This window comes from Octopus bimaculoides, chromosome 30, assembly GCF_046866305.1.
Source record: "Octopus bimaculoides isolate indiv1 chromosome 30, ASM4686630v1, whole genome shotgun sequence".
Lineage (NCBI taxonomy): Eukaryota > Metazoa > Mollusca > Cephalopoda > Octopoda > Octopodidae > Octopus > Octopus bimaculoides.
Window position 1 is genome coordinate 7,677,047 of NC_142957.1, and position 24,646 is coordinate 7,701,692.

At 39.8% G+C, this 24,646-nt stretch overlaps 2 protein-coding genes across 4 annotated transcripts in view; one reads left to right on the forward strand and one right to left on the reverse strand.

The window, feature by feature from the left end:
* The window catches only part of LOC106867258 (acyl-CoA dehydrogenase family member 10), a 74,489-nt gene that overhangs the window by 42,340 nt on the left and 7,503 nt on the right, over positions 1–24,646 (reverse strand). The window contains exons 2-3 of one of the 3 annotated variants that reach the window (XM_089346200.1): positions 5,632–5,744; positions 58–299 (exon numbers count right to left, since the gene is read on the reverse strand). In XM_089346200.1, coding sequence (XP_089202326.1) covers positions 58–271 — 214 coding nt within the window. In that variant the 5' untranslated portion in view covers positions 272–299; positions 5,632–5,744. Of the gene's footprint in view, positions 1–57; positions 300–5,631; positions 5,807–24,646 lie in introns of those variants that run through there. The other 2 variants (XM_089346199.1, XM_089346201.1) reach the window with 2 other exon arrangements.
* The window catches only part of LOC106870342 (fructose-bisphosphate aldolase), a 55,734-nt gene continuing 46,623 nt past the window's right edge, over positions 15,536–24,646 (forward strand). Inside the window, exon 1 of the mRNA XM_089346203.1 lies at positions 15,536–15,672. Coding sequence (XP_089202329.1) covers positions 15,662–15,672 — 11 coding nt within the window. The 5' untranslated portion in view covers positions 15,536–15,661. The remainder of the gene's footprint in view (positions 15,673–24,646) is intronic.

Sequence of the window (24,646 nt, forward strand, 5' to 3'; positions counted from 1 at the left end):
ACTGGTGAGTGCAACGTGAGAAATGGCTTTAGATAATGTTATATAAATGAATCTTACCCTGGAAAACTCCAAGGGGGTTGGGTAGAATAACTCCACCCATATCAAATATGACACATCTGATATTGTTCTGCTTCGATGACAGGTCCTTTGCCCCTAGCACACTGCAGCAATGGATCTTCCTGGGCCCAGCGACTCCCAGGCAACACTGTGACCCATGTCCCTGCTTCCACACCTGAATAAACACTCGCTTCAAGGGACTGACTCGGAACATGTTGACTGATAAAGAAGACAATCAATGGCTGCAAAACAAAAACAAACAAAAACAGATAAGTGGACTGAGTACGGCAATGAAGGGTGCCTCCCCCATGGTACCTATTAATGGCCAGGTGGACTGTGCACTACAATAGGATCACTTGTCCAACGCGAACAAGCTAAGAGGATAATTTGAGCTGCTAGAAACAGCAACTAAATCTCTTTAACTGCACACCTTAAATAGTGTCCTAGATACACTATGACACAATAGATATGATGGTTTGAAACATCTTTGATCATAGGTCTGCTGGATCAGGACTGACCTGGGGCTAAACGACAACAACAAGGTAGGACACATGAGATAATGTAATCCTAGATAGACAATGTCTGAATGAAAGACAAGATGGTCACAGCTGGAACATCTTTGATCGCAACTGACAAACAACAACATGGATGTCTGCAGTCACTGGACATGCTAGAAATAACAGTCATATGCCTTCAAAATATGTTCTAATGTCTTAACACATACAATGAAGTTGAAGCTATACAAGGATGGTCAAAGTTGGACTGTCCAACCAGGGCTGACCAGGCATTAAATACCAGTGAAAGATCATTAAGGTGATGTAGGGGAGAAAATTGAAGCAACGCAGATGACCACCATATAGCTTTGTGACAAAGAAATTAGTTTATTATCAGGCACATGGCTCAGTGGTTAGAGTGTTAGGCTCGCAGTCATGAGGTAGTGGGTTTGATTTCCAGATTGGGCTGTGTGTTGTGTTCTTATACATATATATATATATATATATATATATATATATATATATATATATATATATATATATATCATCATCATCATCATCATCATCGTTTAATGTCCGCTTTCCATGCTCGCATGGGTTGGACGATTTGACTGAGGACTGGTGAAACCGGATGGCAACACCAGGCTCCAATCTGATTTGGCAGAGTTTCTACAGCTGGATGCCCTTCCTAATGCCAACCACTCAGAGAGTGTAGTGGGTGCTTTTACGTGTCACCCGCACGAAGGCCAGTCAGGCGGTACTGGCAACGGCCACGCTCAAAATGGTGTATTTTATGTGCCACCCGCACAAGAGCCAGTCCAGGGGCACTGGCAACGATCTCGCTCGAAAATCCTTACACATGTCACGGGCACAAGTGCCAGAAAGGCGACGCTGGGCATATATATATACATGGGTTTGTGTCTGTCCCCCATGACTACTTTACCACTGGTATTGGTGTGTTTACATACCTGTAACTTAGCAACAGAGACCAATAGGCTTTTATGATATCATAAGTAGTGGGGTTGATTCATTTGACTAAGAATTTTTCCAGGTGGTGTCCCAGCATGGCCATAGTCTTACGAGTGAAACAAGTACAAAATAAAAAGATACCTGTATGTAAAATAGCTTTGTTTACAACATATTGCTGGCTGGAGTGGACCCTGGCTGGAGTGGACCCTGGCCATCATGCTGGTGACCAGCGACTTGTGACTGATGATGAGCCAACCAGCTTAAAACAGACTCACGATCCTGTTGTCAGCCAGAGAATGGTAGGGGTTTTCTCCCCCTGCTAACAATATATATGTATATATATAGGGTGCAGTGCTCCACCAATAACCAGCTGATGGAAGGTTAAACTAGTAGTAACATTAGAACAGCCACTTTGAAGTGGTGATCAACTTTACTCATATCTGCACTGTTAGATTACAGGGTTGTGAAGTGGTGAGAGGTGACAAACACAGACACAAAAACACACACATACACACACACGTTAAGCTGACAGTATACAACTACTTTATCGCATCACTAGTGCTTAAGGCTCTCTGTGAGATTTAGAAATGTACTATTTCTTAATTTTTGTAATCAGTGAATGTATTTCACTGAAATAGTATATGTTTGCGAAAGCTAGACAAACTTCTTCAGCCAGCTAGTCTTGCTACTTCAGGCTGGTGACAAGCAAAGACTCAGAAACATGTCCCTGAATGCAGGCTGGGCTGGGTGGAGGAGTTTGTCTCCCCCCTCGCAAACATAAGGACACAGGAAATGTGTCAAAGCCGACAAGAAGCGGTCCAGCTTCCTAGGGCTAAATAGCAGTAGTATATTCCCTTATTGGGACTGTCACGTTAAGTTGGCAGTGTACAACTACTTTAGGCGCAGGAGTGGCAGTGTGGTAAGTAGCTTGCTTACCAACCACATGGTTCCGGGTTCAGTCACACTGCGTGGCACCTTGGGCAAGCGTCTTCTGCTATAGCCTCGGGCCGACCAAAGCCTTGTGAGTGGATTTGGTAGACGGAAACTGAACGAAACCTGTCGTATATATATACATATATATATGTATGTCTGTGTATGTCCCCCCAACATCGCTTGACAACCGATGGTGGTGTGTTTACGTCCCCGTAACTTAGCGGTTCGGTATAAGAGACTGATAGAATAAGTACTAGGCATCCAAAGAATAAGTCCTGGGGTCGATTTACTCGACTAAAGGCGGTGCTCCAGCATGGCCACAGTCAAATGACTGAAACGAGTAAAAGAGTAAAGAGTAAGAGTATATATATATGATAAATATATACACACACACAAAATGCTTATTTTCAGTTTCCATCTACCAAATCCACTCACAAGGCTTTGATTGACCTAAGGTTATAGTAGAAGACACTTGCTCAAGGTGACAGGCAGAGGGACTGTATGCGGAACTGTGTGGTTGGGAAGCAAGCTTCTTACCACACAGCCATATATATTATACACACACTCACATAATCATTTTACTGATGTCAACCTTTGGACTGCAGCTATGCAGGGCATGTATGTATGTGCATGTATACATACGTATGCATATAATACAATAATAATATTGTATACGACTTGAGATGTTTGCCTTAATGCTTGTTGTCCTCTTTAACAATTATATATCCACTGCATCGGAAATTTGTAATGGCTCCATAACTATTGTCTCGGCCATAACCTTGAAGCCTATTACAGCACTTACCTAATCGTTTAGATCACTTGTGAACTAAACTCCCATACTTTAAATGCGTATAATATATACTAAGGTGAGGTTGGGTGTAAAAGTTGGGGTACTTTCGTGTGGGTGTGTCTGTGTGTCCGTGCATAGATTTATATATGTGTATGTATGCATGTATACACATGTGTGAGTGTGTGTGCGTCTGGGTCTGCATGATTATATATATGTATGCGTGTATGTATGTATGTATATATATATATATATATGTAAATATATATATATATATGTAAATATATATATATATATGTAAATATATATATATATATGTAAATATATATATATATATGTAAATATATATATATATATATAAATATATATATATATATGTAAATATATATATATATATATATATATATATATATATATATATATATATAAACAATATATGAGTATATGCATATATAGGTACATGTATGTACATACCTTCATCTACATGTACATATAGATACATAACCGGGTACATGATGTGGTAAAAGAACATGGACAAAATGATAAACAAGGTACAACAAACAAGCAAGCCACATATCATTTTGTCCATGTTCTATTTTCTGTAATAATGCCCTTTATATAAATATAGATATATATATATACCTATGCACCAGTAACTATTTATTACTCTGTCCATACATTTAATTTTATTTCTATTACATTTATATTGTGTCCATACCAGTATAACTTACATAGTTTTAAACCCTCCTGACCACTATTTAATTAAATTAAATTCTAATTATTTTTCTGCTCCAGGTTTTAGGACTTTACTGCGTCCCCCTCCTCTTCCTTCTCTTCGTCTTTTTCTGTTCCTATTTGTATCTCTTCTGCCCTTGGAGCCAAAACACACTAGGGTCATAAATTAGATCTCCCCTCAACATACATCACAAATATCCTCATCATTTGATTGTTCTACTGCCTCTTCCTCCTCCTTCCCTTTCTCTTCCTTCTACTTCACTTTCATCTTCTGATCGTTTTCCTCCCCCCTCCTTCCCTTTCTCCCCCCCCTTATTAATATACGTCTCCACTCTCTTGATTACCCCCACCTCACCCTACCCAAATATCTACCCCCCACATACCCATCCTGCAACCACACTTTTAATTTTTTTTCTTTTCTATATCATCCTCCCAATATTTTCCTAACACGATCCGGCATAACTACAGAGTTGCATAGTAAATACTATATGCATAGAAAATTTCATTAAAAAATATTCATTTTTCTGAAAGTTATGACCTTCCAAAGTCTGCGGGGTACAACTCTGTAGTTATGCCGACGATCCGAAGGATGCACAAAACAATAGCAACACTTTTGATGCAAGTCTGATGGAAGTTCCTCTCCAATATCTAAAACCGAAAATATTACCTGACTTTTCATTTACGATTTTCGCGTAAACTGACGTTGCAAATGGAAAATGGTACAGAAACAATTGTAACTTATAATTAAAGAATTGTTAAGGAATTTTCTTCGTCTTCTTCTTTTCATTGGTATATAAGGTATAAGTTAGAGGTAATGTAATCATCTAAGGGATAGATGGATCTATCAAAAGGTATACCTGGTATTTCCTCAGTATGTGTGGTCCTTGTTATAAGGTATACGGTAGTAGGTAATTTAAAAGGTAAAACCGTGGTTTAATATATATAAAAAAACGATAAGAAATGGAGCAACAATAACAGTTGGAAGTGTATCATTGGCGTTATTATTGTTCCATTTCTTATCGCTTTATATATATATATGTGTGTGTGTGTGTGTGTGTGTGTGTGTGTGTAAGTATTTGCGTATGTATGCATGCATATTTTGTATGTATGCATATATAGGTGTGTACTATGCAAGTACGTACGCACTTGTGCATTCATATATGTATGCAAGTCTGTTGAAGGCTAAGCAGGACGAAACTTCGAAGTCACTATCAATACTATTCTTAATGAAATAATAAATAAATATGCCTACTCTGCAAAAAAGTATTGGGTGATCGTTCGGTTTAACGTTAGATTGTTTTTATTGTAACTTACAAATCAAACGTGTGTGTGTGTGTGTGGAAAACAAACGTGTGTGTGTGGAAATCAAACGTGTGTGTGTGTGGTTTTCGTAGAGAATGTAATAAACACTAGCAGCAGATCCACACACCGCCTTTCAACAGGCCTTAACCTGTATGAAGCCCCTCTGCACCGAGTCACAGACACACACTCTCTCTCTCTCTCTCCAGCAGAATTCCCCTTTCTCCCAAACCCCTATAAAATAAATATTAACCGCCCCCCAACAACACCCAAAGTCTGATCAACATTAATAACAAGAACAACTATAATAATAATAATAATAATAATAATAATAAATGAAGAAAGAAATAAGCTTGCCTTATCGGAGTAACATGGGTGGATCGCGACTGAGTTGGTGGGGGTCGAATGTGATGATCAGTGAAGAATTGGAGTAAAAGAGCCGATGAGAGAGGTTGTCCGGCCGGACGTTTCTGTGGCAGGGAAAGAGTTGAGAGAAATGCAAGTGAGAACGGAAGGTGAAACTCGACGGAATGAGAGAGAGAGAGAGAGAGAGAGAGCGAGGAGATGGAACTGTATGAGGGTGTCAGTACGCATGCGTGGAGATGGCTTTTTTTTTTTTTGTCTAGGTTGAGTAAACAGTTTACAATGACATTCCGGTTACACTATATATATATATATATATAAATATATATATATATATATATATATATAATATATATATATATATATATATATATATATATAATACAAATAATAAATGAGTATATGCATATATACGTACATGTATGTACATACCTAATCTACATGTATATATATAGATGCATAAATGGGTACAGGACGTTGCAAAAAAACGTGGACAAAATGATAAACAGAGTACAGAAAGCACTATATATGTATATATATATATATATATATATATATATATATATATATATATATATATATATATATAATACAAATAATAAATGAGTATATGCATATATACGTACATGTATGTACATACCTACATCAACATGTATATATAGATGCATAAATGGGTACAGGACGTTGCAAACAAAACGTGGACAAAATGATAAACAGAGTACAGAAAACACTATATATATATATATATATATATATATATATATATATATAATACAAATAATAAATGAGTATATGCAAATATACGTACATGTATGTATATACCTACATCAACATGTATATATAGTCGCATATCTGGGTACAGGACGTTGCCAAAAAACGTGGACAAAATGATAAACAGAGTACAGAAACACACACACACACACACACACACACACACACACACAAACATACACACACACACACACACACACACATATATATTTAAAATACAGAGATGCCTATAAATAGGACATCTAACCCGCTAGAAAGAGCAGCAAAAAACTCTATACCACAAAAATAGGGATAATTTCGAAAGGGAATGAAAAATAAAGACATTTACCAATCTATTTTCCGTACCATGGTTTCAAGCTATTTTAGCAAAATAAAAAAAATATTTTAGTTTGGCTTACAGATTTTTTAATTAATTTTTTTTTTTTTTTTAACTAAACAGTTTGAAACTTCGTATACTGATGGAATGTCTCAGCCAAACGGATCATGTTTTGATAATGTTATTATTAATCTAATAATAAAAGACGTTTGGTCAATATAAAGATCCTCACCCGGGAACAAAAAAAATTTAATTAACCAGCCTGTGGGGGGGGGTGTTAACAAGTGTTTGGAAAACGAATATGAAAAAGAAAAAAAAATACGCGCTGACGACCATGAGGAGTGGGCGAGGGGACTTTCGGAAAATTCACAAGATCCGATTTTTCCGTCATAAATTCGGGTAAAATGGATATATATACTCTTTTACTCTTTTACTTGTTTCAGTCATTTGACTGCGGCCATGCTGGGGCACCACCTTTAGTCGAGCAAAATCGACCCCAGGACTTATTCTTTGTAAGCCTAGTACTTCTTCTATCGGCCTCTTTTACCGAACCGCCATCTTTAGAGGACATAAACACACCAGCATCGGTTGTCAAGCAATGCTAGGGGGGCAAACACAGACACACAAACACATACACACACACACACATATATATATACCTATATACGACAGGCTTCTTTCAGTTTCCGTCTACCAAATCCACTCTCAAGATTTTGGTCGGCACGAGGCTATAGCAGACGACACTTGCCCAAGATGCCACGCAGTTGATTTTTTTTTTTTTTTTTTTTTTTTTTACGGAGTCCCACGTTTTTGGTGGTTATGTAGGATCCGATTCTGGAAAAAAAAATGTTCATAAACAAAAAAAATAGTCAAAAATCGTCATTTTGAAATTACCCCCCCCCCCCCCCCCACACACACACACACTCACACACTCATTTCTTCATTTTAAACTTTTTTCAGAATTTTTTTTTAATTTTAATATGCGGGGAAAATACTCAGATTATGAGACTGAAAACAATTCCAAACATTTTTGTGGTTAGAGTTAGGGTTGAGGTTTTAGGGTTAGGGTTTTAGAGATGATGCGGAATGCTCACCAGAGGAGTCCTTTTTCATCACGACAATGCTCCAGCCCAGGGGTTTTCAAACTGTGGTCCGCAAGGACAAGACAGGGGGTCCGTGGACAGCAAATACTTTTTATGGGCAATTTGATTTTATATATGGTTTTTAATCGAAATCTTTTAATTGACAATAAACCTATTTTGTTAAATACTGTTAAATAAATAAATGTAAAAATATATGTTATTTTAAGCAAATATTTATGTATAAATTTCATAAGCGTTTATAAGGGGGTCCCTAAGGTAAAGCCTGAAATATAAAGGGGTCCGCAAGTCAAAAAGTTTGAAAACCCCTGCTCCAGCCCATACCTCAGTGGCTGCCATAGCACCAATTCGTGATTGTGGATACAAGCTTCTTCCCCATCTGCCTTATTCGCAAGATTTATCTCCCTTCGACTGTCATCTATTCCCAAAAATGAAAAAGAAAATTTCGCCAGTGACAATGATGTCTTGGATGCTGTAGGGAGTTTCTTGGAAGTCTCAAACAAAAGAGTTCCTCTACACCAGGATAATGGCGCTTCAGCATCACTGGAGAAAGTGTTCAGCCATCGAGGGGGACTATGTTGAAAAATAAATCATCAGAAGTCTTGTACCATGTTTTGTTTTTTTGAGGCTCAAGACTTTTCATACACCCCTCATATATACATAAATATATATATATATATATATATATTATTATATGTATTTATTTTCTCCTAATTAATAAATAACTCGGACAAAATAAATTGGTTAATAGATAGCAGGGTAGCAAAGATCACAAAATAACTGTGGTGTAACTCCTGTTTATGAGGTAGAAACTCCTTGATATCTTGGGTACTTGAGTATATATAAATTTAATGAATGGAGTAAAACGCATATGTTAACTGCATACTTTTATTTCCAACATATGTTTCGAAGATTACAAATTATACCTTCCATAGGAATTGGAAGGTATAATTTGTAATCTTCGAAACATATGTTGGAAATAAAGTATGCAGTTAACATATGCGTTTTACTCCATTCATTAAATTTATATATATATATATATATATAAACATAATTAAGGGATCAGCAACAGTTGCTTCACCACATACCGAAGTTCAGAAATAGCAGCTAAAGTGCTATCTGTTGGAGGTTCAGCACTTTAGCTGCTATTTCTGAACTTCGGTATGTGGTGAAGCAACTGTTGCTGATCCCTTAATTATGTTTATAAATAAATTTATAAGAACTTTTAAATAAGTTCTTCACCAATAATGGTGTTTACATACCAAAGGGCTTCGTAAAAATTATTAATTATTAATTTATTAATAAATTAATAATCCTTTACCCTTTTATTTGTAATATATATATATATATATATATATATACACACACATATATGATAGGTTTCTTTCAGTTTCCGCCTACCAAATCTACTCACAAGGCTTTGGTCAATCCAAGGCTATAGCAGAAGACACTTGCCCAAAGCGCCATGCAGTGGGACTGAACCCAGAACCATGTGGTTGGTAACCAAGCTTCTTACCATACAGCCATGCATGTTCCTGTGTATTCTAACATTTTCTGCAAACATTTTCTGAAAATTCCAAAATATGAAAAACTTGTGGGTGTTTATAAGGGGTACTTTGAGCAGAATTTCATGGCCGATTTGTCTGTAATGTTACTTACAATAAGTTTTTGAAGCACAGAAATGGTGGGAGACAACAATATGCAATGGAATGGCACAGGGTAGGGGGGGGGGGGTGCAGAATGGCAAACAGGGTTCTGATTGGGGTTGTTAAATGTGTCACAAATCAGAAGATAAACTTAGAGTTACTGATAAACCAAATAATTAAAATGAAATAAAATTAAATAAAGGAATAAAATATAATAAAGAAAAATAGCATAAAATAAAGATAAAACCAGATAAAAGGGTCACAGTGTTGAAGTGGTGTGTAGACATATATGTGTGTGTGTGCGTGTGTGTGTGTATGTATGTATCTATATTGATATCTATGTGTGTGTGTGTGTGTGTGTGTGTGTTATATGTGTGTGTATATATATATATATATCATCATCATCATCGTTTAACGTCCGCTTTCCATGCTAGCATGGGTTGGACGATTTGACTGAGGACTGGTGAAACCAGTTGGCTACACCAGGCTCCAATCTGATCTGGCAGTTTCTACAGCTGGATGCCCTTCCTAACGCCAACCACTCCGAGAGTGTAGAGGGTGCTTTTACGTGCCACCGGCACGAAGGCCAGTCAAGCGGTACTGGCAACGGCCACGCTCAAAGTGGTGTATTTTATGTGCTACCTGCACAGGAGCCAGTCAAGGGGCACTGGCAACATGTCTTTTCACATGCCTTTTCACATGTCTTTTCACATGCCACCAGCACAAATGCCAGGAAGGTAACACTGGTAACAATCACACTTGAATGGTGCTATTTACATGCCATTGGCACGGCAGCCAGACAGCTGCTCTGGCAATGATCACACTCAGATGGTGCTCTTAGTGCTCCACTGGTACAGAGGCGCAGCGTGGCAGTGTGGTAAGAAGTTAGCTTCCCAATCACAAGCTTCCGGGTTCAGTCTCACTGTGTGGCACCTTGGGTAAGTGTCTTCTGTTATAGCCTTTGGCTGACCAAAGCCTAGTGAGTGGATTTGGCAGATGGAAACTGAAAGAAGCCCATTGTATATATATATGTATGTATGTGGTGGCACGTAAAATACACCATTTTGTGCGTGGCCGTTGCCTGTATCGCCTGACTGGCCTTCGTGCCGGTGGCACGTAAAAGCACCCACTACACTCTCGGAGTGGTTGGCGTTAGGAAGGGCATCCAGCTATAGAAACTCTGCCAAATCAGATTGGAGCCTGGGGTAGCCATCTGGTTCACCAGTCCTCAGTCAAATCATCCAACCCATGCTAGCATGGAAAGCAGACGTTAAACGATGATGATGATGATGATGATGATGTATATATACATATTTGTGTGTGTCTGTGCTTGTCCCCACCACCATCGCTTGACAACCGATGTTGGTGTGTTTACATCCCCGTTACTTAGCGGTTCGGCAAAGGAACCCGGTGCAATAAGTACTAGGCTTACAAAGAATAAGTTCTGGGGTCGATTTGATTCGACTAAAGGCGGTGCTCCAGCATGGCCGCAGTCAAATGACTGAAACAAGTAAAAGAGTAAAAGAAAAAAAAATAGATATATATATATTTGAAATAGTATTATATAAAATAAAACTGTGTAGATAAAATTCAGTAAAAACAGTTTTCTGCCTGTTTTAGTAAGAAATGGGCCGAAAGATAAGATGGATCTTATTTTGTAGTATTTTATTTATTGTTTATTTTATCTTTATCTTTATCTGTAATCTTACCTTCATATTGCCTCATTTCATGACCCACAAAACCCTCCTAACCCCTCTACTTTCACCTCCTGCATTACTATCTCCCACCATCTTCCCCCACCTATGACGCTCCCTCCGTAATTATTCATTACAAGTGGCCGTCATTACAATAATTCTGACGTGTCACCTGACGAAACTGTCGTAAATTGTGACAATATAACCTTAAGCTGAGTCTTCAACCTTCATCATCATCATCATTGTTTAACATCCATTTTCCATGCTGGCATGGATTGGACAGTCTGACCAGAGCTGGCCGGCCAGAGAGCTGTCCAGTCTCCAATTGTCTGTTTTGGTATGGTTTCTATGGCTGGGTGCCCTTCCCCCTTATTTATTTGTATATTTGGTTCCGCACAAGATTAAGTCTTTTTTAATTCTGACTTAATGTATATTGTGGAGGCGCAATGGCCCAGTGTTTAGGGCAGCGGACTCGCGGTCATAGGATCGCGGTTCCCATTCCCAGACCGGGCGTTGTGAGTGTTTATTGAGCGAAAACACCTAAAGCTCCACGAGGCTCCGGCAGGGGATGGTGGTGGCGAACCCTGCTGTACTCTTTCACCACAACTTTCTCTCACTCTTTCTTCCTGTTTCTGTTGTGCCTGTAATTCAAGGGGTCAGCCTTGTCACACTCTGTGTCACGCTGAATATTCCCCGAGAACTACGTTAAGGGTACACGTGTCTGTGGAGTACTCAGCCACTTGCACGTTAATTTCACGAGCTGGCTGTTCCGTTGGTCGGATCAACTGGAACCCTCGACGTCGTAAGTGACGGAGTGCCAACAACAAAATTTGGTTCCACACAAGATTAAGTCTTTTTTAATTCTGACTCAATGTATATTATCACTGTGATGAAGACACACAGCTCAGCAGTTAGAGTGTCAGGCTCACAATCATAAGGTAGTGAGTTCGATTCTCAAACCAGGCTGTGTTATGTTCTTGAGCACATTGCTCTAGTTCATTCAGCTGTAGAAATGAGTTGTGACATCATTGGTGCAGCCTTCTGATGCCATGCAGTGGGACTGAACCCGGAACCATGTGGTTGGGAAGCCAGCTTCTTACCATACAGCCATACCTGTGCCTGTTTATGGAAGACCAGCTGTCACTCATGCATACCAGCCTCCCCTTTCTCTGTGCACAAGAATTTGTGCACCAGGAGATTCCTACAGAAGCCCTGGGACCCACAAGCCAATAGGGTCAATAATGGATAGCTGTCTACAGGAGACAGTCCTCTACCATGCCCGTGTAGTAATGAAGTCTTTTCTCATTCCAGTTTCTAGAGAGTCCAACCACATAAGATAACGAAACAGAGGCAGACATACGTTTCCCTCTTCTAGCTGTATAGAAGGCGGCGATGGAGAAGGGGAAGCTACAGGTACTTACACATACACACACACACACACACACATATTTATATACCACGCATACATACACATAAACACACTCATAACATACCTACATACATACATCCTGAAAATTTTTGTGTAGCTGTGTGGTAAGGAGCTTGCCTACCAACCACATGGTTCCAGGTTCAGTCCAACAACGTGACATCTTGGGTAAGTGTCTTCTACTATAGCTTCAGGCCAACCAAAGCCATGTGAATGGATTTGGTAGATGGAAACTGAAAGAAGCCCGTCGTATTAGGAAAGGCATCCAGCCGTAGAAACCATGCCAGATCAGATTAGAGTCTGGAGCAGTCTCCTGCCTTGCCAGTCCTCAGCCAAACCGTCCAACCCATGCCAGCATGAAAAGTGGGCATTAAATGATGATGATGGGGATAATGATACATACACACCAACACATACACATATATAGAGATGCAAACATACATATACACAAATATATACACACACACACACAAAGATATATGCATATGTATATATGTATATATATATATATATATATATATATATATATATATATATATATATATATATATATATATGCACATACACCAATACCCTCGCATCACACCACGCACACACTACAACTGACCAACTACTTTCTCCCTTTCTCCCTTCCCCCATTTTCACACTACATACGTCAAGATCACCAGCAGTCTACCTCCCACACACAGCCCCTCGTTCCCGATCACCGTTTGTTATCTCCCCCTTTCTTAGCTCTCCTGAAATAAGAATTTCTAACTTCCGGTCAGTCATTGTTATGATCGGCCATTATTATGATTGACCGTTGACTGAACACTATTCAATTTTTTTTCTCCGTGTTTTTCTCCTTGTCTCCGTATTCTTTCTGTTGAAGAGCGTAGCTCGAAACGTCAAAGACTTTCCGTATTCTCGAGCGTCAAACTAATATATACTTTTGTTATTTACACCACCTGTCCTCGTCTGTTGTTATTTTTTGTATATTCTCCTATATATATATATATATATATATATATATATACACACATATACATATATCTATATGGACATATATATATATACACATGCACATATATACATTTATTTACACACATACCCACATACATATATGTCTAAGTTAGGCACAGGGCCAGATACATAAAATTGGAGTTAGTTGTTTTACACTAATTTTTATTTCGTTTTTGAGCTCAGGTCAAACCTTTCTAGTTCAGAGGCCATGGACTGACGAGGTGTGACGTAGTGAACGTTCCGAGTCCTCTCCCCACCCCCACTCCCGTTCGCCAGCGCGTGCATTTTTTTCCTATTCTTTCCAATTCGTTCCCAGTTATTTTACACGAATTTTTTTTTATTTGTTTTTGAGCTCAGGTCAAACATTCATAGTTTTAAACCCTTTTTATTGCCTTAAAAAGTTGTTTTGAGATTATATTTTTTTATGTCAAAGTTGTGCAACAACTGATACATTCGGCTGTGCAATTTGTTTGCACGGGAAATCTGCCCTATGTGGCGAATTTACCGATATTATCTAAAATTACTTTCGGCTTTTCTTGGCCATTTTTTGGTCGTTTTTGAGACTCGGCGTCTTTGAAGCCAAATAGCAGACGATCTCAGAACGAAGGCCAGTCTCCATAGCAACGAATCTTGGCGAGGTTCGTTTCCTTACACTCCCTTCACCACGACTTCACGAAGGAAGGAAGGGGAAGGGTGGTGGAGAAGAAGTATGACACGAACAGGTGCAGGTGTACGCGTGAACGCCGACACCGTTGCCACCAGCAACAAGAACAGCGATATCGTCGCAAAGGCTTGGACCTCAAAGAAGAGAAACACCAAAACTACCACCACCACGAGATCGTTGCCAGTGCCCCTGGACTGGCTCTTGTGCGGGTGGCACATAAAATACACCATTTTGAGCGTGGCCGTTGCCAGTACCGCCTGACTGGCCTTCGTGCGGGTGACACGTAAAAGCACCCACTACACTCTCTGAGTGGTTGGCGTTAGGAAGGGCATCCAGCTGTAGAAACTCTGCCAAATCAGATTGGAGCCTGGTGTAGCCATCTGGTTTCACCAGTCCTCAGTCAAATCGTCCAACCCATGCTAGCATGGAAAGCGGAGGTTAAACGATGATGATGATGATGATGATATATATATATATATATATATATATATATATATATATATATATATATATATATATATATATATATATATATTCCGGAGTAAGCACATAAATGCGAAACAAGGTGAAAAAAAAGAGTACTCGTATACCAGAGGTAGAGTAATATGCTTTATTGAAAAGCAGCAGAAATATAATAAAGTATATATATATACATATATATATATATATATATATATATATATATATATATATATAGAGAGAGAGAGAGAGAGAGAGAGAGAGATAGATAGATAGATAGATAGATAGATAGATAGATAGATAGATGTGTGAGTGTGTATATGTGTAAGTGTGTCTGTGTTTGTCCCCCACCACCGCTTGACAACAGGTGTTGCCCTGTTTATGGCCCCGTAACTTAGCGATCCTTAGCACAAAAAAAACAAAACTGATAGAATAAGTACTAGGCTTTTAAAACAAATAAGTCCTGGGGTCGATTTGTTCGACTAAAAGGTGGTGTCCCAGCATGGTCACAGTCAAATGACTAAAACAAGTAAAAGATAAAAGATACGTGTGTATGTGTACCCGCAGATCACCACGTGTGTGTGTGTGTGTGTGTGTGTGTGTGTGTGTGTGTGTGTGTACCCCCAGATCCTATGCGCCCCCAAATCACCACGCTGCTGCAGCTGCTTATGCCAACGTAGCCCCTACCACCACCACCACCACAACAACCATTAATATAATTCAAATCACACACTAATATATATACATATATATATATATATTAGAGTCTCACACACCACTGCCGCCGCCGCCCCGCTCATCGCTACTAGAACAAGGTCAACCCTATTAAACAACGGAAAACTTTTCCTTGTCACAACTTCTCTGACGTCGTCCACTTAAAAGAGCCCAGCCCTGCAGATCTTTCTTCTTCTTTGGTGGACCCAGACCAACCACAACTCCAGCAACCATGAGCAAAAGGTGAGGATCCGATTAGGTCTATTTAGGGACCATATCATGTATATCATTTTTACCGCTGGTTTAAGGTGTGGGATCGTTGTTAATCTTAATTAATGGAGTAGTGGTTTCGATTCGTTGCCGGATTTAAAGTGAAAAAATTAACCCCCAGTCGTGTGTGCGTGCGTATGTATGTATGTATGTATCTGTTTATGCATGTATATATGTATGTGTGTGTGATTTAATTTTATTATTTCGCTGTAAAAGCAACACCAGCGACACAAGGACCGACAGCTTGGTGCACAGTACTTCACGAAACTTATCCAAGTTTTGTGAAATCCTCTAGCGTAGCTCGGGTGTGTGCCGCCCTGGGGCAGCCCTTCCGTTTGCCGCCCCCTTATCCCACAAAAACACATTGCCTACAACAGACCCAAAAGTGACATCACTTTAAAAGTATGGCCCCTACCGGCCTCCCCCAGTTACGCTAGGGGTGAAATCCCACCTAAGAAAACCTCGATCGTGCGGCGGTGCTGTCTTAAAGTATGGGTACACTCAGGACCGGCCCTAGGGCTACTGGTGCCCCGGACAAGCTGAACTTCGGCATGCACCTTGTTGTTGCTCTAGTTGCCAGTACCTTAAGCTGGCCCTGGGTACACTCAGGACCGGCCCTAGGGTTGCTGGTGCCGCGGACAAGCTGAACTTCGGCATGCACCTTGTTGTTGCTCTAGTTGCCAGTACCTTAAGCTGACCCTGGGTACACTCAGGACCGGCCCTAGGATTGCTGGTGCCGCGGACAAGCTGAACTTCGGCATGTACCTTGTTGTTGCTCGAGTTGCCAGCACCTTGAGCTGGCCCTGGGTACACTTGGCAGATATCCAGAAGCCACACAGGTCTAAGGACCCTATTCTGATCTATCTATTCTGTGATTTGCTATCAATAATTGAATACTATAGGGCACAGTGCTTTGATTTACTCCAGGGCCTATAACGCAGCTAAAACGACCCTGTCGCGATGTCATTTACGTAGCTTCACTGGAGTGCACATAACCCGGGGGTGGGGTCAATATGAGACGTTGTCAGAATTTATCGGCAATAAATCGGCTGTACGTCTACAATACACAAAATATTTTGACAATTTTTTCATACAAATCTTTAAAAATAATAATAATTCGTTATAAAAATACAGCAAGATTATATATATATATATATATATGTTTGTGATCTTTGCTACCCTGGTATCTATTAACCAATTTATTTTGTCGGAGTTAATTGTTAACTAAGAGAAAATAAATACATATAATCAAATATATATATATATGGCACTATCATGCTATTAGCTGTCAGAAGTGAAAATAATAAGAATCAGTAGTTCTTTGACTGCTATTTCTAAATTTTCAGTATGTTGGAGAAGCAACTCAATGCTAATCCCTGTATATTTATGATGATAAATGATTTTACCGATAAAGGTTTTTTCATACTGAACTACTTGGCAAAATTGTTAATTATTAATTCTATTATTAATTGACGATTCCCTGCCCTTATTCTTGTATATATATATATATATATATATACTTGTATATTTAGATCTCTACCAAATATTTGGTAAAAATATTGCACCTGTTATCAACGTAGCAAAATTCTCATATGAAAGGTTGTTTATCATGCAATTCTGTGTGCATATCAATTTAAATAAGAGCTATAACACGAGAGAGAGAGAGAGAGAGAGAGAGAGAGAGAGAGAGAGAGAGAGAGAGAGAGAGAGAGAGAGAGAGAGGAATTGGCTTTGTTTCTTTGTAACTTTCAGATAAATCGGTATTTTTTTAAGAAAGTTTTGTTTTTTTTTAAATACCTTTCTGATGGTGTTAATTACGATTATATCTGAATTTGGTAGAGATGGACTATATGTAATCTGAACCTTTCCCCCCCTTATTTATTAATTTTTTTTTTTTTTTACGGAATCCCACGTTTTAGGCTATGGAGATTCCGATTCTGAAAAAAAAATTTTTGAAAAATTTCACCCCCCCCCCCCCCACCAAGCAGGCTATTTACATGCTAGAAATAACAGCCAAATCTCACAAAACTAGTGTTAGGGTTAGGTTTAGGGTTAGGGTTAGGGTCAGGGTTAGGGTTAGGGTTAGGGTTAGGGTTAGGTTTACCCTGTGGATCTATATAAAAACCGGGGGGGGGGGGGTCGGAATTTTGAAATTGAGATTTTTGAAAATCTTTTTTCAGAATCGGAATCTCCATAGCCTAAAACGTGGGATTCCGTAAAAAAAAAAAAATAAATAAAACAAGGGGGGAAAGGTTCAGATTACATATAGTCCATCTGGACCCTGAATTTAATACTAAAAAATAAATTTGTTGGGCTCGTACACGTGCAAGCTCGTTCTATTTCTTTTCACATCAAATTCCGATATGATTGTAATTTACACAGCACACCCTGAAAAGTATTTGTAGACAAATTTCATTTAAAAGTCTCCATTTTTCAGGAAGTTATGAGGAGACAAAATTGTGGACGAGGGCCACACATAAGTATGAATGCAGATATATATATATATATATATATATATATATATATATATATATATATATATATATATATATATATATATAAAAGGTACTACTAAAGCAGCGCGAACCCGAACGCGCAGTCGCGCGTCCGGGCTAGCTAGTCGTGAGTGGTCGATCCTAACCCTAACCCTAAACACGTATTCATTTGCACACGCGGGTTAGGGATAGGGATAGGGATAGGGTTAGGGATAGGGTTAGGGTTAGGGACAGGGTTAGGATTAGGGTTAGGGTTAGGATCGACCACTCAAGACTAGCTAGCGCGGACGCGCGACTGCGCGTTCGGGTCCGCGCTGCTTTAGTAGTACCATATATATATATATATATATATATATATATATATATATAATTAGTTCGTTAGTATATGTAGTTTGTGCCTGATGATTATGTCTGAGGTATTTCTCAACACATGAAACTATGTAGCACTTAAGACATGCACTGTGTCCTTTAAATAATCAATATTTATTTCTCACCAGATGGAGTTATTTGTTTGTTGAATTTTCTACCATGGAACAGTACATTTTATATATATTTGATTTGTATGGACTCCCGGAATTTGAACTCACAACAGAACATAGTGATGGGTGAAACAGCACTAAGAATTTCGTCCAGCGTGCTGACTATAATAATAATAATAATAATAATTAATTCGTTTTATTGGCCACAAGGGCTAATATCAATTAAAAACATGTTAGGACAAAGACAGGACGAAGGTTACAAAAGGTTTTGTCCGAAAAGGTAGGAAAGTTCGTCTAAACAGAGGAAGAAAACGGAGAAAGATATAATAAATAAATAGATAAATAAATAAATAGAACTCCCAAAGGAGGAGGCGCTTCGAAAAGGGAAAGGTTACAGGTGGAAAAACCCATAAAACCACGGGAGCCTGGTCAGAAAAAATAAGAAAGGGGTATAGAGCCCTTTCTCCTTTTACATTACCTTTTTTTTTTCCTTTTTTTTTTTACAAGTGTATTCTCAGAATTGGTCCGTTTATACTGGCCATTCTTCCAACAGTCACCCATCTTTCAACGAATTTGCTATGAGACAGCACTTCCCTCTCTACTCTCATCTTCCTTTTCAAGTGGAACTTGAAAAAGTTGATGAGGCCTTGGCCAAAGAGGAAAGTGTCTGTCTTTAGCCCTTTCAAACGGGTCCACCATATCACCTCTTTCGCTACAGCCACTAGGCATAGGAAAATTGCCTTGCCCTCCTGGTTAAAGGAGGTCGGCGGGTCAATTCTCACGATGGATTCAGCTGATAGATTTATATCAACCCCTGAAAAGATGAAAGACAAAGTTGACCTTGGTGGGATTTGAACTTAGAGTGCAGGGAACTGGAACCACACCACAAAATGTCATACAACCCTATCTATAATATAACCACATTCCTTGCTCAGCCAACCATTTTGATTAAATTCTTTTAATCTTCTCCTTTTTCCATTGTTTGTCTAGTTCTGAACTAAATGACTTCTTCTTCAAATACCTTCATTCATTATAATTATTATTATTATTATTAGTATTATTATTATTATTGTTGAAAAGCAGTGAGCTGGCAGAATCATTAGCACATTGAGTGAAATGCTTAGTGGTATTCCCCCCCCCCCCCCTCACGATGGATTCAGAGGATCCCTTTCTATTGAAGGTACAAGGCCGAAATTTGATGGGAGGGGACTAGTCAATTAGATCAACCCCTTTCCCCCAGTCTTTTATTGGTACTTATTTTATCAGAAAGGATGAAAGGCAAAGTCCACCTCAGTGGAATTTGAACTCAGAACATAACGATGTAGGTGAGGGGGGAGGGAATACCACTAAGCATTTCACTCAATGTGCTAATGATTCTGCCAGCTCACTGCTTTTCAACAATAATAATAATAATACTAATAATAATAATAATAATTATAATGAATGAAGGTATTTGAAGAAGAAGTCATTTAGTTCAGAACTAGACAAACAATGGAAAAAGGAGAAGATTAAAAGAATTTAATCAAAATGGTTGGCTGAGCAAGGAATGTGGTTATATTATAGATAGGGTTGTATGACATTTTGTGGTGTGGTTCCAGTTCCCTGCACTCTAAGTTCAAATCCCACCAAGGTCAACTTTGTCTTTCATCTTTTCAGGGGTTGATATAAAGAAAGAACAAATGTACCGATGCAGGGCTTGATGGGTGGGTAGTTGGGACTATATAGGGCCAAATGCCTTTTGGTATTTGTTCTGTTTTCTTTGAGTTCTGAGTTCAAATCCTGCATTGGCTGCCACCCTGGGGTACCTACCGTGGACCCTACTGTGTTGCAGACATTTGAGATGGGTCTCCAGTTTCCAAAGAGCTTCCTCCCTCCATACATACTGCCCACTACTACCACCACTAGTCACAGACAACCTCTAAAGCAGTGGTTTTCAAACTGTGGTCCGCAAGGACAAGACAGGGGGTCTGTGGACAGCAAATACTTTTTATGGACAATTTGATTTTATATGTGTTTTTTTAATCGAAATCTTTTAATTGACAATAAACCTATTTTGTTAAATACTGTTAAATAAATAAATGTAAAAATATATGTTATTTTAAGCAAATATTTATGTATAAATTTCATAAGTGTTTATAAGGGGGTCCCTAAGGTAAAGCCTGAAATATAAAGGGGTCCGTAAGTCAAAAAGTTTGAAAACTCCTGCTCTAAAGGGTCACAACTACTCCTGTTCCTCCTGACAAAAAACTTTAAAAAACAGCAAAAGGAAGAAGAAAAGCCCATCAACATCCATTGAGGAGGATCTTCGTTATCGTCATCGTCATCGTCACCATTATTGTATTCTTCATAATCATCATCATCACCAGCATCATTATCTTCATCATCATTGTCATTGTCATCACTATCATCATCATCATCGTTTACTGTCTGCTTTCCTATGCTTGCATGAGCCAGACTGAATTACTTTAGGCAGGTTTGCCACAACTGGACAATGCCCTTCCTGTTACTAGTCCTCACCTGTTTCTAAGCAAAGTAAATATTTCCCCCCAGAACCAGACATGGTTTCCACAGAAGACTGGAGACAAATGACCATTTATGACCATCACACAATTACTTGATGTTGTTGGCACTCCGTCGCTTACGACGTCGAGGGTTCCAGTTGATTCCAATCAACGGAACAGCCTGCTCATGAAATAAACGTGCAAGTGGCTGAGCACTCCACAGACACATGTACCCTTAACGTAGTTCTCGGGGATATTCAGCGTGACACAGTGTGACAAGGCTGACCCCTTTGAATTACAGGCACAACAGAAACAGGAAGTAAGAGTGAGAGAAAGTTGTGGTGGAAGAGTACAGCAGGGTTTGCCACCACCCCCTGCCGGAGCCTCATGGAGCTTTAAGTGTTTCCGCTCAATAAACACTCACAACGCCTGGTCTGGGAATCGAAACCGCGATCCTGTGACCGCGAGTCCGCTGCCCTAACCACTGGGCCATTGCGCCTCCACACACAATTACTAGGGTACACAAAAACACATACACACCCATACATAGGACTCACTCCGATCATGAATGGCCATGGGATTGTGCCTAGAAAGTTCTCCTCTGAGGCACAAATGTGGGTAAAGTTGTTTATAGAAGACCAGCATTTGCCCATACATACCAGTCTCCCTTCTCCATACCACTGATGTCATCCAAGCGAAAGGCAAAGGCTGATACAACTTGGCACCAGTGACGTCGCATGTGATATAAAGTGTCTTGCTCAAGAACACAACACACAGCCTGGTCCAAGAATCGAACTCACTACCTCATGATTGTGAGCCCACCCTTCTAATGACTGAGCCATGCACCATCCTGATCATCATCACCATCATCATTCAACATCCACTTTTCCATGCTGGCATGGGTCAGACAGAGTTCAACGGAATTTATCGGGGCAGATTTTGTACGGCTGAATGCCCTTCCTGTCACCTAACTTCAGTTGTTTCCAAGTCAGGTAAATTTTTCTCTATGGCTGGACATGCTTTCCACGGACAACGGGGAAAAAAGTTAACCTTACTTGTATGACGATGGTGCTCTTTACAAATACCATGTGATGCTTAGATAAAGGTATACACACACATTTGCTGGGTAATGTGTAACGCAGGCCTCTGCCAGGGATGTAGCCAGCCCATTTATGCATACCTTTCCTTCACTGGACACTAAACTCCGCTTGCGAAGACCTGTTGGGGCAAGCGAAAGCGAAATCGTGATGGCACCACCGTTCGAGCGTGATCGTTACCAGCGTCGCCTTCCTGGCACTTGTACCGCAGCATCGCATTCCTGGCACATGAAAAGTCATTCGAGTGTGATCTTTGCCAGTGCCGCTAGACTGGCTCCTGTGCAGGTGGCACGTAAAATACACCATTTTGAGCATGGCCGTTGCCAGTACCTCCTGAATGGCCCTCGTGCCGGTGGCACGTAAAAGCACCCACTACAGTCTCGGAGTGGTTGGCGTTAGGAAGGGCATCCAGCTGTAGAAACTCTGCCAAACCAGATTGGAGCCTGGTGTAGCCAACTGGTTCACCAGTCCTCAGTCAAACCGTCCAACCCATGCTAGCATGGAAAGCGGACGTTAAACGATGATGATGATGATGAATGATGATTAAGGTTTCTTACCAATACAGAAAGAGCCGGTTTCTAACCTAGATCCAAGGCTCCTTCATTAGAATTTCAATAACATCAACATGGTATATTTGCATGTATGTATATGCACATATTTGTATGTTTTGTTTTATGTATTCTCATGCATATAGTTGCATGTCTAGACATGCACATATATACTTAAATGATAAACTTCTGGAAAGTTTTTATGCATGCATGTATGTATGTATGTAAGCCATTATTAAGTTTCATTGCAAGATTTCTTGCCAATAGAGAAAGAGCCGGTTTCTAACCTAGATCCAAGGCACCTTCATTGGAATTTCAACGACATCAACAGAGTATTTCTGCATGGACGTGTGTGTATATGTGCAGTATTTGTATGTTTTGTTTTATGTTTCTGTTCTCATGCATATAGCTGCATGTCTAGACATCACCCTCATCATTTAACGTCTGTTGTCCATGCTGGCATGGGTTGGACGGTTTGACCAAGGCTGGCAAGCTGGGGAGCTGCACCAGACTCCAGTCTGATTTACCATGGTTTCTATGGCTGGATGCCCTTCCGAATGCCAACCACTTTACAGAATGTGCTGAGCACTTTTATGTGGCACTGCACGGGCGCTTTTACGTGGCACTACATTGGCATCACTTGTACATGACGCATACCGTAAGCCCTTGAGTATAATACGCAGGGGATTATTATGGGGCTGTACTTCTGAAAAACCTAAACCTTGTGTATAATACGCACCCCTTCTCTAACTTGAGTCAAGGAGGTCTATATAATGTCCTTGGTTTGTAAACATATATATACGGTAACGTCCTTTATTATTATTGTATATATAACATAATGCAAACATGTAGCATTTTTGTGCACTTAGTCTGGACACCTTGGTCTGATGAGAATTGCCCAGAAGTTAAGCTATTGGGTCACTAAAGTGTTGGACAAAATGCTGACACGTAAAAGCACCCACTACACTCTTTGAGTGGTTGGCATTAGGAAGGGCATCCAGCTGTAAAAACTCTGCCAAATCAGATTGGAGCCTGGTGTAGCCATCTGGTTTCACCAGTCCTCAGTCAAATCGTCCAACCCATGCTAGCATGGAAAGCGGACGTTAAACGATGATGATGATCTTCTACATTCTGAGTTCAAATCATGCCAAAGTCAGCTTTGCTATCTATGACTCCCTTTTTTTTTTCTTTTTTTTTTTGTGAAGTATTCACTAAAATAAAGGACCAACGACCCAGCTTGATGGATTGCTAGGTCTGTTAGACAATCAAATCTAGTCCCTTGGGGTAGTGTTGTGTACTTGACTTAATCCATTATCCAGTTTAACACTACGATCACTATGAGGTCCTAGGGTGTCTTTAGTGGTGGACCCACCCTGTATTCTGCTCAGGTCTCCATCCATCCCACAGTGTCTAAGACCCCCTAATTATAAAAGACCATGACTATGGGCATTGTTCCACCATTACCACCACCATCACCACCACTACCTCCACCACCACCACCACCACAGACAAAGCAGATAAGGAGGAGTGTAGTTTTAAAAAGTACCCTGGATTGTTGTTCATTTGTTCCCCCACCCCCACCTCATGGCACTGTAATATCTGCGCTTCTTATCTATTTAGTGTTACTGTGGAGATGATGATGATGATGATGATGATGATAAGAGATGTAGCTGTAAAGCAAAACTTCTTGAGTGGTTTGAGGTTCAGTCACCACCACCACCACTACTATCACCATCACCTCCACTACCACCACCATCATCACCACCACTGCCACCACCATCATCACCACCACAACCTCCACACACCACCACCACCACCACAAAAACT